General features: G+C 51.1%; 1 protein-coding gene across 4 annotated transcripts in view; it reads right to left on the reverse strand.

Annotated features, from left to right (window-relative positions):
• Positions 1–14,417, reverse strand: part of Vrk3 (VRK serine/threonine kinase 3) — a 37,337-nt gene that overhangs the window by 8,794 nt on the left and 14,126 nt on the right. For all 4 annotated transcript variants that reach the window (XR_010048680.1, XM_063253169.1, XM_063253168.1 and 1 more), the window contains 9 exons: positions 11,042–11,181; positions 10,036–10,185; positions 8,337–8,531; positions 5,994–6,058; positions 4,603–4,669; positions 3,683–3,767; positions 3,317–3,422; positions 1,611–1,703; positions 97–229 (listed from right to left, as the gene is read on the reverse strand). Coding sequence is in view for 3 of the 4 variants with exons in the window: in XM_063253169.1 (XP_063109239.1) it covers positions 97–229; positions 1,611–1,703; positions 3,317–3,422; positions 3,683–3,767; positions 4,603–4,669; positions 5,994–6,058; positions 8,337–8,531; positions 10,036–10,185; positions 11,042–11,180 (1,033 nt within the window). In the remaining variant the exon portion in view is untranslated. The remainder of the gene's footprint in view (positions 1–96; positions 230–1,610; positions 1,704–3,316; positions 3,423–3,682; positions 3,768–4,602; positions 4,670–5,993; positions 6,059–8,336; positions 8,532–10,035; positions 10,186–11,041; positions 11,182–14,417) is intronic.

Below are 14,417 nucleotides of genomic sequence, written 5' to 3' on the forward strand. Positions count from 1 at the left end.
CCTCTCCTGTGCGTGCCCCTCTGCTGCCTGTGTTCCCAGAGCTGCCCCTGAAGGCGGCAGTCTCAAAGAGACCAAGCCACTCCTCTGTCTCCTCACCACATCCTCTGTGCAGGTCCAGGCTAATGAGCTCAAGGTCCCCCTCATGTGGGCTCCTGCTGCCTTCCATGTAGGCCACGTGTCTGCCACCTGGGCAGTAGCGGAAGGAGAAGCCGTAGCCTACCAAGGTCACCTGTGGACAGGGAGACAAGCCACACAGACTGACGGTTAGGAGCACAGACCCTGGTGTCAGAGACTCCAATAGTGGGCAAATATGAAACAACAGATGCACGATAGGTATTTTAATTTCTATACTAGAGCAGTGCTTATAGTAAAAATGCCAAATACTACAGGATGATCTAAAGTGAGAAGAGGCCAACCCGACACTCACGTTCTTCCCAGCCCCAAAATTCTCAGGCAGTGCTCTGAATGATTTCCTTCAAATAACCAGGTAGCCTCCAGGGGCCTCTGTTTCCACAGAGGCATCACCTGGCCTTCTGCTGGGCTCCCAGCTTTCTGCACCTCGGCAGTGGCTCAGGACACTGACTGTGGAGCTGGATGGCCTGGGTTCAAATGCTGCCTCAGCCCTTTGGTGCAGCCTTGGGTCAGCTCTGAAATTGCTCTGTGCTTTCATTTCTCCATTTGCAAAGTGCCTGACAGTGAGCGACACAAAAGCAAGCAGATCCCAGAGCCGGAAGAGCTAGTTTCCCAGCAAGGGGCTCTCCAGATCCAGCCCCGTCTAGAGACCTGGTCTCAGTTTTTCCATTCCATGCACCAATAAATTGCACACAGAGTCCCATTACTATTATTTTTGCTTAAGTATGTTGTTTTATCATTTAAAACTGAGAAAGTAAACAGAGTTTACTTTAAAACACAATTTAATTAGCATTCTACCTGGACCATATATGCAGATATCAAGGTATTTCCCCTTTATTATGATAACCAACAACCAACACTGTCAAGGTCTCACTATATAGTTCAGGCTGGCCTTGAACCCACTATGTAGCCTAGGTCAGCCTTGAACTCACAAGAGATCCTCCTGCCTCAGCTTTCCAAGTGCTGGGATTACAGGCATGTGCCACTGCTCTCAGATCTGTGGATATATGGAGGATTTATATGGAATCACTCCTCTAAAAGGAACTAATGGATCAAACAACAGATGTGGATACAGTTGTGACTGAGCTCTCTAAATGAATGTCCAAAAAGATTGCCTGATTCACATCTCCAGCAGTGTGTGAAGAATTCCTATTTCCTTCCATCCTTCCCAGCATGATATATTACTACTCCTAACTCCATCTGTCCAACAGGTGCAAAATCCTACCTTGTTTTGTTTGTATTTCTAGAGATTGAGTGTTCAGTCATATAATTAACCTGAGTTTCTTTTCTATGAATTGTTTTTCCTAACCTTTGCCCATGTTTCTAGTAATTTATCCCTTAGTATTTATTAGAGGGCTCTTTACATATGGTGGACAGCAACCTTTTGTTAGGTGTGAGCACTGTAAAATGAATGGAGATTCGGGGCAGCTGGCAACCCTCAAAGACCTTCCAGAGTGAGTGGAGGACCAGGCTCTTACTTGGCTCAGATTCTCTGGGTCCACAAAGACATTCTCTGCCGTCAGATTTCCATGAACATACTCATTTTCATGGAGGAACTCCAGGGCATCCAGCTGGGAAAAGAAACAAGCAAGCATCTCTGAGCGGCATTTTCTGTCAAACAAAAGCATCGCCATTTGTTCCACCGGACCTAGCACCACAAAACTTCTGGCTCTGAATGAATGAATCCTCTCACAAAGTCAAATGACCATGAAAGGTAAATGTTTTCGTTGGATTCAGGACACAGGGCAGCCAGGGTGGTGCACTGAGAGACACTGGTGAATGAAGACTTCCAGAGTGGCTGTAGGAAGTGGCAAGAACAATGCAGTAGATGGGGGTGTCTTGAGGTGTCTTCTACGGTTGCTTTTGCAAAAATTAAATGTTCATTTTTCTTTTTTGTTTTTAACTCACTGAGTAATATTTGGCTTTCCATATAACTCCTCTTTCTTCTCAATTCAGGAAGATGAGGGGCTGCCTAAAGCCCTGAGCCTAAATAACCCAGAACACACATACACCAGAGCTCGATCTCTCTTCACTCCTCCCAGAGAGAACAACTTAGTTAAGCCACCTGCAGTTTCTTTCCAGCTTCTCCACCCAGCTCCAGGCTCTGACACGGAGCCTGGCTTTCACTATGTCCCAAAGCTCCTCCCTGACTTCAAGGCCTAACTGTCCCTCTCCTTCTGCTCCCATGTGAACCCCAACCAGCCTCACCTGCCCCTCTGCACCCACAGCTGCCCCTGCCTCCCTTCCCACCTCCCTGGCTGCCCCGCACCCTCAGCTCCAGCCCAGCTCGTCCCGCACTGATACTGAATGTAAAGACCTCAGGCTCATAGCTGCGTCAGGCCCTTGCTGCTTCTGTTTCTGGTTATCTGACCTCGCTGCTCTGGTTCTTTGCTAGTGCAGGGGACACTTCTACGCCAAGCACTTGTCACCATTTGCACTACTGTTTTGTTTTTTCCTTTGGTTTTGTTTTCTAGTACTGGAAATTGAATCCAGAGCATTTACACTGAGCGAGTCTCAGTCCTTTTTAATTTTTTATTTTTTAATTTTAAGACAGGCTATCATGAAGTCACCAAGTTGCCCAGGCTGGGTTTGAGCTTGTCATCCTCCTGCCCTGGCCTCCTGAAGGAAGTGCTGGGACTAGAGGTGCGTGCACCACGCCCAGCCATCTGGCTATGTAGTAAGATCCTCTCCCACCCAACTGTGAGCTACAGCAAACGAGGCCTTAGCTGGGCATGGTGGCGCATGCCTGTATCTCCAGACTCTGGAAGCTGAGGCAGGAGGATCAATGAAAATTTCAGGCCTGGGCTACCTGGTGAGACCCTGTTTCAACCCCCACTCCCCAAAATAAACCATGAAGCTTGTGTCAGTGGTGTTCCTTCCTCTCTCCACAGACCCTGGCATGGAGCCCAGCACCTAGCATGTTCCTCCAATAAGGAGGAAGGAAAGAATGATCGAACAAATGCCTTGTGTGCCAACAGACAAGCCTTGCCCAAACTGTACCCTGGGCACAGAATGTTCTCACACACCCCCACTGCTAGTCACCCCAGCACCTTGCCATTTCCCACTCAGCCTGAGTCCTGGGTTGGAAACCACCTCTCCCAGGAAGCTCTCTGCACTCTTCAAGTAGAGGCCGGACGGACTCCCAGTGGCAGCCCCACAGTGCCGAGCAGCTTGGGGCACATACCAGCCGGCAGGCCACCTGGAATACACACTTCTCCGAAATCACACACTTCGGGCTCTTATCCAGGGCCGACTGCAGGCTCCTCCCCAGCCTGGGGAACACCAAGAACCTGGAAGACACGGGCATCCCAGGAGGTACAAACATGAAGGGCGGGAGGAATGTAGCACTGAGGGAGGCCTGTGGTGAGGAACCCCGAGGTCCCAGCACCAGGGGACAAAAAAGGCTCCACTTAACCAGTCACAGGCTGGCTCAAAACAAGGGGAAGACAGGCGACAGCTGACTGGCCAGGGGCTCCAGGGCCACAGCTGCACCTAGGCATAGGATAGGGAGAGAAGGGCGCAGGAGCGGGTGACAAGTGAAGCGGCTCACCTGTACTTGTCCTGGTGAACACCGAACCCGATACAGGTGGGGATGGCCAGCAGCGGGGTGGAGTACAGCTTCTTCCACTTGTTCACTGCGGAGACAGGGGCTCCCTTAGAGCCCACCAGGCACCAGGCCACGTGGCAGTGGCCAGTTGAAAGCCCGGGGCCGACCCTGCGTCTTTATTGGAGATGACATCTTTGGGGGGGCGGTGAAAGTGAGAGAGGGTGGGGACAGGCTGGGTGTGGATGACCCACAGGTGTCTGTATCCATTCCTGAAGGTAACAGAGGTGAATATGGGTGACTTCTGAGAAACACACACTCTGGAGTGAACAGAAGGGAGGAGAACAGCAGAGGCAGCTCTGCGTGTGCATGTGCAGCCAGTGAGCTCAGCGCGAGCGGAAACTGCCCCGCTGTGTCTGCCAGGGTCCCCGCGGGCTGATGCAGATAGCAGCTGGCTGCCCAGGGACAGCTGGTCTGGACTGGCATTTCTGCCAGCTTCTGTGGTGTAAGTACTTCCTGGCACAGCCACCAACATGTGACTGGAGTGGGCTTTGAGAGAGCAGATACCCACAAGAGTTACAGGTGATGGCACGTACAGAAGAGGAATAGGCAAGGATGGTTTCTGAGTGTTTATTGTCTTTGTGCTGAGTATAGCTAAGTTACATGATTTAACTTGTAATACCTTGGCTGCATATAACCACCAGCATGAAGCACTCCTGCACAAGTATTACTTGGCTCAGAAGAGCTGGTCTGAGTCAGCTCCATCCTTTCCTGAGGCCCCAAGTGACAAAGGACAGCTGCGGGCACAGCTGGGAGTCACACCTGGGCCTGAGTCCCCACCTTGCCCATGTCAGCAGGGAGAAGGAAGTCGCTGTATGCAAACTGGTACCCCAATTCTCTCCTCCACCCGCTTTCCTGCAGAATACCTTGCAGAGGCTTGGCGGCCCGCTGGAAAAAGTTCTGCTCATTGAACAGTCGCCCATCTTTGGCATCCTGAAGGGGACAAGAGAGCAGAGGCTGTCACACTAGGGTCCCTAACACAAGAGCCCAGTATCTATGTTACTCCTAGGGTTTTTAAAATCCTTGCATTAGGACCAAATTTCTCAGGGTGTTGCAAGGAGCAAATATCTGGCAGTGTGAGCTATCTCCTAGTTCCTCTGCATTTCTAGGATAGGATTCACAAGTTTTCCCTAGGCAGGTAGCCTTCATATAAAAACTACATTTCCCAGCCTCCTTTCCAGTGAGGTCAGATCACATGACCAAGTGGGCAACTTCTATGTTCCACTCTTAACAGATGAGGACAGGCTTTCCCTTTCCTGTTCTCTTTCTCCTGCCCCAGTGCCAAACTCATAGCTCAACACCATTTCCTTACAGGTCTGAGGAATGCTGACTAGATAGTCCCAGAGAGAGGTTGTTTCTGCCTCTTCCAGGCAATGGCAATGGCAGGAAGAACATGAATGGCCAAAGCACTTACTGTGTCCCTGATGTCATCTGAATTTTGCAGAAAAGAGTTAAACAGGGGACCTGATGATAACCCCACAGCTTCCATTTAGGGATGGGGGAGGTCACCCAACCAGGCTGTCCTTGGTTTTCTGGGGTCAGTCCAAATTAGTGTAAAGAAGAAAACAAAAGTCACCCAAGCTGGGCATGGTGGCACATGCCTATAATCCCAGCTCTTGGGAGACTGAGGCAGGAGGACTGCAAGTGCTCCTGAACTACATAAAGACTGTCTCAAAAAAGAAAAAGTTACCCAAAATGCCAGCGCTCAGGCTGATAATGAGGCTGTGGCCTAGGGCACTTTGATGGCCTTTCTTCTGAAGCACTCCTGTCGTGCACAAAGCTCGCTCGCTTCCCCCTTCACCGCTCCTGAGTGCACGCAGAGCCTGTCTGCGGAGCCTCTGGGCTAAACACCTGCTGGAGGTGGTTTCATCAAAACTGGGGACTCATCTGATGTCCTCTCTGCTGGACCCAAGACCCAGCAGAGTAGGTGCTCAACAGATACAAGCTATACTGTGGCAGACAGCAGTGGTAGAAGGTCACGAGAGGCACATGTCACGAACTCTCCATTGGTGAGGACACTCAGGAGCTGGGTGTGGGGGCACACCCCTGCTTGGGTCACATGGCTGGGATATACTAGAGCCGGGGCAGGGGTGCATCTGGCCACAGATTTCCTGCAGCCCCACGTGAGCAGGAACCTTCCAGGGTCCCACTGCACCCCGCAACCAGGGGCATCTTGAACTCTCCCAGCTCACAGAAGGGCTCAGAGATCCACAGTGCATTTGCAAAGCCCCAGGTCCCCTGCTCAGGGGTTACTCACCAGTTTGAGGGAGAACCGGTACTTCTGAGACCTTGACTCGCAGGGGAGGACAGAGGCGGATTCGGCTATAGAGGAACAGAAACAAGTGAGCACAGTCATAACCTGAGAGGCTCACGGTCACAATCACGGTCACGGTCCAGGTCCATGCACTTCCTAGCAGTGAAAAGTGGTTCCGGTTCCCTGGCCCCACAGGCAGGCACATTCTTGGGATGCAGAACCTGCTCCTTCATATTTTTAAAGAGGTTCTTTTCTCCTTCCTCTTCCTTTGCAGCCATCCAGCCGGGGCAAGAAAGGGTTAACACTGCAGGCCCCAGACTGTCATCCTTCCAAGGCTGAGGAATGGGACAGGTCCCCTACATCTCCTCATGATGCAAGGCACTCGCTGGATCCACGCGGACACCTGCTGTCCTCCTGGGACCTGGGGTTTAGCTATACATTAGGCAGAGGTGGCCGCAGGACCAGGCCCCATAACCAGGTGGGACCCTGAGTCTCTGACAGGCTTCCCTAGGGACAGCAATCCCCACAGTTACCACAGGGATGGAGCAGGTCCATGCATATCAAGGCCACATCCTGGGTGACCCACATCCTGTGCCTGAGCGAGAGGAACACACAAGGCCACCCCCCCCCCTTGGTCAACAGAGAGCCACCAGCCCACTGACTGTGAATCCACGATTGGATGAACCCATTCTCAAGGGCGGAGCCCTCACACCACCTGACCGCCCTTTGAGGGACCTGGTCCCACTCTCACAAGCTCCCCACAGGGATAACATTCAACATGACTTTGCTGGGGGCATTCAGACCTTAATGGAGGTCCTGGATTTACTCGGGGAGCAATGGGAGTGCTCTGGAACTAAAGTAGTGGTGGTGGCTGTGCGACACTAAATATTCGAAAAGCCACTGGATGGTACACTTTAAAATAATGACTTTTATGTTCTATGAATATTATCTCAATTTAAAAACTGCCAATCAAACACCTACACAATACAGTGCCTGGCACTGGGCAAGCACGGGACTGGTGCTGGGTAGCGCTGATGCTAAGGGTCACCTCCCTCACAGCCACAGCGCTTGCTGTGTGAGGTCTGACTACTGCCAGTTTCTCCACCCTGCTTCTCACCCTCACCCCTCCAGGTCTCACACCTGGGCAAGTACGGAAGATCCATCCTCCTCCTCCCTCCCCTTTTTTTCTTTCTTTTATAACTGGCGACTGAACCCAGGGCCTTCACACTGAGCTACAGCCTCGTCTTTTTATTTTTTTATTTAGAGAGAGTCGCTGTTAAATTGCTGAACTGCCCTGCTTTTGCTGGAATTTAAGATCCTTCTGCCTTCAGACCCCTAGGGTGCGGGGATTACAGGTGTCACCACACCCAGGTAGCTGGTCACACCCAAGGAGGGAGGCCTGGCCCTGTGTGGAAAGCCTCACCCTCCAGGCAGTGTGCAACCCTGGGAAGGGCTCCTTCCCTTGCTCCTTTGAGCATTCTGAACCTGCGTGCGAGGCTCAACCTGCTCTTCACTGAGACCTGAATTAAGGAAGTCACAAATCCATCACATCTTCTTAGTGCATGGACCCTATCATCATTCTCAACATCTCTTATGGTTCACTGTGTCACGTGAAGAAGTCTAGAAGCTTAACTACATCCTAGGGTACAAAGAACACGCCCATCCCTGCTCTAGGATGTTGTTTACTATGTCAGCTTGAGAAGTTTAGAAGTCTAACTAAGTGACTTAGGAGGGAATTAGGGTTGTCACTTTGTAAACCTCCTCATCATGTACAAGAGGAGGGCAGGCAGATGGAGTGAGCATTACACCCACTAAAGGATGGGTGGCCTGCGTACTATATAAGGGAGGAAAAGAGGCTTGCTCTCCACGTTTTTGCTCTTGCTGTTTTGCTCTCTTTTGCTCCAATGAACAGCGGCTCCTGTGCCCTGCCACCCTGCCTTGGAGCCAGCTGATTATGGACTGAAACCTCTACAAACTGTGAGCTAAATAAATCTTTCCTGCTTTAACTTGGGGTGTCTAATGTTTTGTCTCAGCAACATGAGTGAAGTAACTAACACAGCATCTGACCCAATTTTGGGTGAGGGTTCGAGCTGTTCCTGTGGGCCAGCCAGCATGGTCTTTCTCTTGTGGCCTCTTGGCCTGCACTCCTATCAGCTAGGGTGGATGGAGCAAGTGATTACCAATGGGCCAGGTGCATGACCCTCCCGCCACCCTTCTTCCAGCCCATGAGCTCCCAGGTAGGTCAGTTTGCAGTGTGGGCCTGAGAGACAGCTGCCAGAAGCAGGTCTGCATTTCCATCGGGGAAGGGTCCCTGTGCTGGGCCGCCCTGGCTGCTGGGCACAGCACCTTCGTAGAGAATGCCTTGGTCATCTCGGGACTGCAGGGCTCCCAGCCTCCAGCGTTGCCTGTTCTTGTCTGTCAGCTCTGTCCCCGAGGGCAAAGCCTCGAGGCAAGTGGTCACACGGCTCCGCTTCAGCGTCTGAGGGCTTCGCCTGATGGACTGTGGGCTGCTTTTAGGGGTTGGGGGTCCACTCCTGGACCCTGCAGGAGAAAGGTCACAGTCAAGGAGAGGCAGCACCCAGGACAGAAAAGGTGGGTGGGGAGTGAAAGGAGACTCATGATACTGCTTGCTGACTTGTTCTTGCAGACAGCAAACACTTTCTGGACTTCCTTGGGCCAGGTCCTTTGTGTGATGATCCTGGTCACTTCCCCTGGGAGCTGCCAGCATGGCTGGGGAATCTGACCTGCACACAGCCTGCACAGAGTGAAATTAGGGCCAGAGAGGAAAGTGACTATTGGAGGCTTCCCAGAGGAGGGGACTTTAGAGTTCCAGTCTTGTTGGGTGAGCAGGTTTGCTAAAGGAAGATGAAGGGGAAAGGCCACCAGACATCCATCTGCACCAAGTACAGAGGGCCCAGAAGTGTGTCAGATGGAGATAGGGCCCTCAAAGTGTAGGGCGCCGCATGATTGCCCCGCTGCTGTCTCTCCGCCTCTCCCTTATATGGGCATATAGTGCGCCTACATCAACCATGATCCTCTCCTGTTCACATCACATACATAGACGTGACGATGACCCATCAGAGATCACCCTGTAGCCTCTTCCTGTCCCACCGCCCTGCCCTTGCCCTATAAAAGCTGCGACCACTTCCTCAGTAAAGAGACTTGACTGGAATTCCTCAACTTGTCTCGTCTCTCTTTGTCTCTTGCCCTGTCTTTGTTAATCCCCGTTCCTCCTCCAGGTGGTTACCCCATGGATTGACCCGCGGGCCGGGTCATCAAAGGAACCAGTGCGAGAGTGAGGTGGTGGAGTGGGAGGCAGGAAATAGCAACAGTGCTCACCTCACCCCTCCCAACCATCCCTCCCCCAGGGCACACAGGGTGAAGGGCCTCTGGGGCCCTGGGGATGACCAGGAGCACCGAGGCACCCAGGACCCAGTGGGCAGGAGAGAGGCAAATGCTCAAGCCCCTGGTGTCCTGATCCTGACTAGGTAAAGACAGGCAAGTTACACTGAGTCCCTGGACACAAAGGCTGTGTAGACCGAGAAAGCTTCAGAGCCCATAGTGACACAAGGGTAGGAGAGGGCAGGATCAGGTGCCCAGGGGGCTGGGGAAAGGCACTGGAGATGGCGAGGACGCCCTGGTGCTCAGGAGTGGGTTCCAAGGGACGGGGACCTCCTAGTGTTGGAGATGTGGACAGGCCAGGCATAGGAGGGGACGATGGGGCCAAGGGAACAGACGTAGGAAAGTCCAGAGGCTGAAAATCCCCAAGGTAAGTCTCACATGCACAAGGTGGTACTGGCCATCCACGTGCCAGCTAACAGCAGGACAGTGGGAGATGGGAACGCAGGGCTGTGTGGAGGGAGCGCCAGGCAGTGCTGTGTGCGCCAGGGCCCCTGGGGACCATGTGGAGGTGCCCTGAGCGGGGGGACTAGGCTGGGGGTACATGAGGGGTGCTTGCTGTTCCAACTGAGGCTCTGGCCGCTTTGCCATCATTGTCAGAGAACCCATCCTTGCCCATCCAGGTCAGATCCACCCTGACTCTGACCTTTGGGTTTCTCACAAGAGCTTCCAGCACCTTCAGACTCAGGACTGTGACCATCGGAGAGGAGGGACGACTGGGAAGAGATGACAATGTTTGACCATTTCACTTTCTTGGGGGAGATTTCAAAGCTGGAGTTTCGCTCTCTCTTTGAGCCTGAGGGAAAGAGAAGGCAGATGGGAGTCCAAGGCCCTTCTCAGCAAGGCTCAAGTCTTCTACCTCTAACTAGCTACACAAATGGTTCCTTTCTTCTAGATCTTTTCTCCTCCATGGGCCTTATGTACCTCCCCACTTATGATACCAGAGATTGCCCAGGGCCTTCACACTGAGCTACATCCCCAGCTCTTTTTTTTTAATTTTTATTTTCAGATAGGATCTCACTTAGTTGCTAAGTCACCTAGGCTGGGTTCAAACTTGCAACCCCCCTACCTCAGCCTCCCAGAATGTTAGCCTTTCTTCCATATCCTCCATCATTTTGTCCCTCTGTGCTTTCTTCCAAGTTTAAATTCTTCAAATCTATCATTCAGTTCACTAATTCTTCCTGAAGCTTTATCTAGTCAGTCATTTATCTACACACATATATTTAAAGAAGTTTCATTTGCTTCCTCTTTAAATCTGCCTGGTTAATACTAGCCTACTTCACTATACTGCCAATTTAGTGTTACTTCTTTAGACATATTAAATCTGTTTTGTGAATATTTGCATCTGTTAATTCTAAGGTTTGTGGCGTTGGCAGTGTGATTCTGTAGTCTGTTGTTTCTGCTGACTTGTCTCCTGGTATCTCTGAACCCACAAAGACACAATCTTATCCTCTCAGTTGTCACTAAGTGTGCCAGCGTGACTGGCCCCGGAGAACTGGGATAGCCTCCCAACTCCAGGCCATTTCACACACACAGGAAGCCTCTGAAAATGCAAATCATATCGTGTCATCTACCTGGCAGAAAGTTCCACAGCTCTCCCCGAAGCCAGGCTTTGCCTGCCCCCCAGGCTACTCTGTCCTGCCAGTTCTTACCTCGAAAGGATGACACGAGTTGCCTGGCACAGGTTGGGGACTGTGTACGCTCGTCTGTAGGCAGAGGTTTTCCACAGTAGGGGCAGAATTTGAAAGCTGCTTCGATATTTTTGCCACACTCTGGACAGAAGGAGATCATGCTATAAAATGGAAACAAAAGGGATACCGGAAGCTGAAAGAAAAAACTGAATCTAGCTGGTAAGTGGCCTTCCAAGTTCCCCTGGAGCCAAGCTGAGAAAGGAACAGAAGTCAGCACCACCTGCATCTGAGCTCCAGGATGGTCACTTGAAATGAGTCCTGACCCACTGCACTGAGCCTCCAACCGCCTCTCCCTAATGCCAAGTACAAAGCAGAACAAATCCCAAATGAAGGAGCAGAACTCTGAGAAGCTGAGGGTTACTGGAGGCCAAGGAGAGTTATGGCCAGGGTGTCCAATATGGTGTCTGAGACGCTCATTTCTTAGGCTACATGCTGGGGCCTGGAGAGGCAGTAGGTGCTTTACAAACATCCGCATGGTCCTCCATATTTTGCAGCCTTCCTTGGAGCCAGGCTGGGCCCAGATGACTAGCTCTGGCCAGTGGGTGTGAGTGGAAGTGACTTCCTGGCTAGAACATCTCCTCCATCTACCTCCACCTGTAGAAATGGTGGAGGCAGCACCAGGCCCCAGGTAACCGGGCAACACAGTGAAGGGGCTGCCCAGTCCACACCAGGACCCCAGGATCCACCAAGACTTTAGGGCTTACTTGTTATCCCAGCACGGCTTATCCCGTCCTAACTGGGGTGAGAGGTGTTGTCACAGTATTCACTATGCTTTGTGCATCACGGAATTATTTCCTGGCACTTTTTGAAAATTAAAAACAGGATCATTCAGGCCCCACAACAAATGGGGATGTGGCAGGCCTGTGCCAGTTAGTAGTGAGGAAGAGACATTTAATAGGACTGACAAGTGCAGGGGACACTTCAGTGAAGTCTACAAACATCCAGGAAAGTGGGGTGGAGAGAGAAAGAAAAAGAGAGGGGCTTTAGTGTTCTATTGAGACTCAGTGTATGGTACCGATTAAAACTTGGATATTAAAATAGAAGTGGAGGAGGCTGGGGATTTAGCTCAGCGGCATAAGCGCCTGCTTTGCAAGCAGGCAGTCGTGAGTTTGATCCCAGGTACCGATAAAAAGGAAAAAGACAAAAAATATATATATAAGTGGGAATAAACTCGGCAATGATTTCATTACTTGTGCTATGGCTGGGATAAGTGTTCCCCACAGGGCTGGGACTCCATGTCGATGCTCCTGGAACGTGGTGGACCTTTAGGAGGTGGAGCCTGGCAGAAAGCCCTTAGTCATTGGGGCACAGCCTGTGAGGGACTGTAGGGCCCCGGTCTCTTCCTTTTCCTCTCTGCTTCCTGCCCAGGGACGTCCACAGCTTAGCTGTGCCACATACACCCTGCCACTGCCACCTGGTACCCCACCCAGAAGCCCATAGCCACAAGGCCCTCCACTGCCGACACATAAGCTAAATAAACCTTTTTAAAATAAGCAAGTTACCCTTATTTGAAGCTGACTTATACAACTTGCAAGAAAAAGTTCTAATTAAACTCTTTTTATTCACTGTTGAGGTCAGTGTCCATTGCAAGTGCAGAAGGTGGGACCCCTGAACTCACAGGCTTTGGTCCCAGGCTAACTGGATTTGAACTTCCAATCTGCTGTGTGCTGGGAAAATTATCTAACCTCTCTGTGCCCCATGCAGGGAGAGGAGCATGTTTATTCCAAGAGCTAAGACAGGACTTGGCCACAGAAAGCTTTTCTAGTGGTTGGGTTTTTTGTTTGTTTTGTTTGTTTTTATTTACTGTTAGCTTCTCAAGCTTTTTGTTCCCTTTTTTTGTTTGTTTGTTTTGTGGTGCAGGAGATAAACTCGGCCTCATCTTGCTAGGCAAGTTCTCTGCCCCTGAACTAAGCCCAGCCCCTAGGCAGTGTCTTATAGAGGGATCGCTAGTACTGTATCATGCACACAGCCCCACATAGCATGTTCCACTTGATAACAGTTTGATTATCCCCTTTATTCTTTCCATATTGTACTCCAGAGTTTTTTTGGGGGGGTGGAGGGAATCTCTGTTTCCTCTTGGTGCTCACTGATAAAATTCCAGAGCTTGTCCTTAAAAACCACAGGCTGCCCAAACAGCTGATGACAAGAGCCTCAGCTAGAGAAGGAGAAAAGAATTCCTCTTTCTATCAGGCCATGAAGGGCAAAATCCAAGCTCTGGCATTAGACGCCTGTGGTCTAATTAACTAATGGTCAGCTGCTGCTGGGCATGGAGGACCCACCTGAGGATCACTGCCAACTGCAGAAAAAGACAACTGCAGGGGAAGATGGTGCAACTGAGTCTCCTGGAGACCTGTCACACTGGATTTTCTGATATGAACTTGGCTGTTATCATCAGAGGTGCTTGGGTCCTCTCTGTCTCCGAGGATGGCTGTGGTTCTCTTTGGGGGAGCCCTGGTTCTTACTTGGAGTGCTGCTTCCTGGCTCAAGTGTAGACTTCCCAGCCTGCTGGCACAGATCCTTCACCCCGCTGGCACAGACTTCTACCTGCCACCACTGACCTTTGGGCCTTTCCAGTGCAGACCCATAATACAGACTCACATGAGACGTAGTCGTGGGCAACAGAACAAGCTGTCCAGATCCAACCAGTAAGACTGTTCTAGTTTTTGTTGTGGGTGCCCCTTGGGGGTCTTTGAAGACTCTGGGTGCAACATTAGTTTCTAAGACCACACGTTCTCAGAGCAAGATGTTGGCTGAGACTTGTTGGCCATAAGGTCAAACTGGTCCTCCAGGTGTCAGTCTCTGTCTTTGTTTTGTTAATCTTATTTGTCACCAGTTTAATGTTTGCTATTCCTCTATTATTCATGTAAATGTGTCAGTCTGCTTTTGCTTTTTGTTGCCTTTGTAATGTGTTCTTAACCATTTTCAGGAATTTCCTTGAAGAGCCTCTTCCTATGGTGAACCTTTTTATCCAGGTAGGCTCCAAACTTTCTTGTGACTTTAAATGGCTCACTTTCAGAGTATCTAGGCCTCCCGAAGGGACTTGGAACCTCTCTTTGTGTTAGGGTCTACCTCAACTCTCTGAAGAACAAAGCGCTGCCGCTGCTGCTGCTTCTGCTTCGGGCACCTCACCCAGCAGGGAGAGGGGATATTCACCCCTGCCTGCAGGCCCCACACCTACTTGTGCCTACTCCTCAACCCCCCAAACCTGAGGCCCAGACTTCTCTGGGCTCCTACAGCAGAGAATAGCTCTGGGGCCCCCTTCCTTCTCCCCAGAGCACAGCACCTTAACTGTTTCCTGCCCAGTGACTCTGGGCGCAGCAGCAGAAACACAAGTGAC

This window comes from Cavia porcellus, unplaced genomic scaffold (genome assembly GCF_034190915.1).
Source record: "Cavia porcellus strain 051 isolate PalLab524CR breed Dunkin Hartley unplaced genomic scaffold, mCavPor4.1 scaffold_7, whole genome shotgun sequence".
NCBI lineage: Eukaryota > Metazoa > Chordata > Mammalia > Rodentia > Caviidae > Cavia > Cavia porcellus.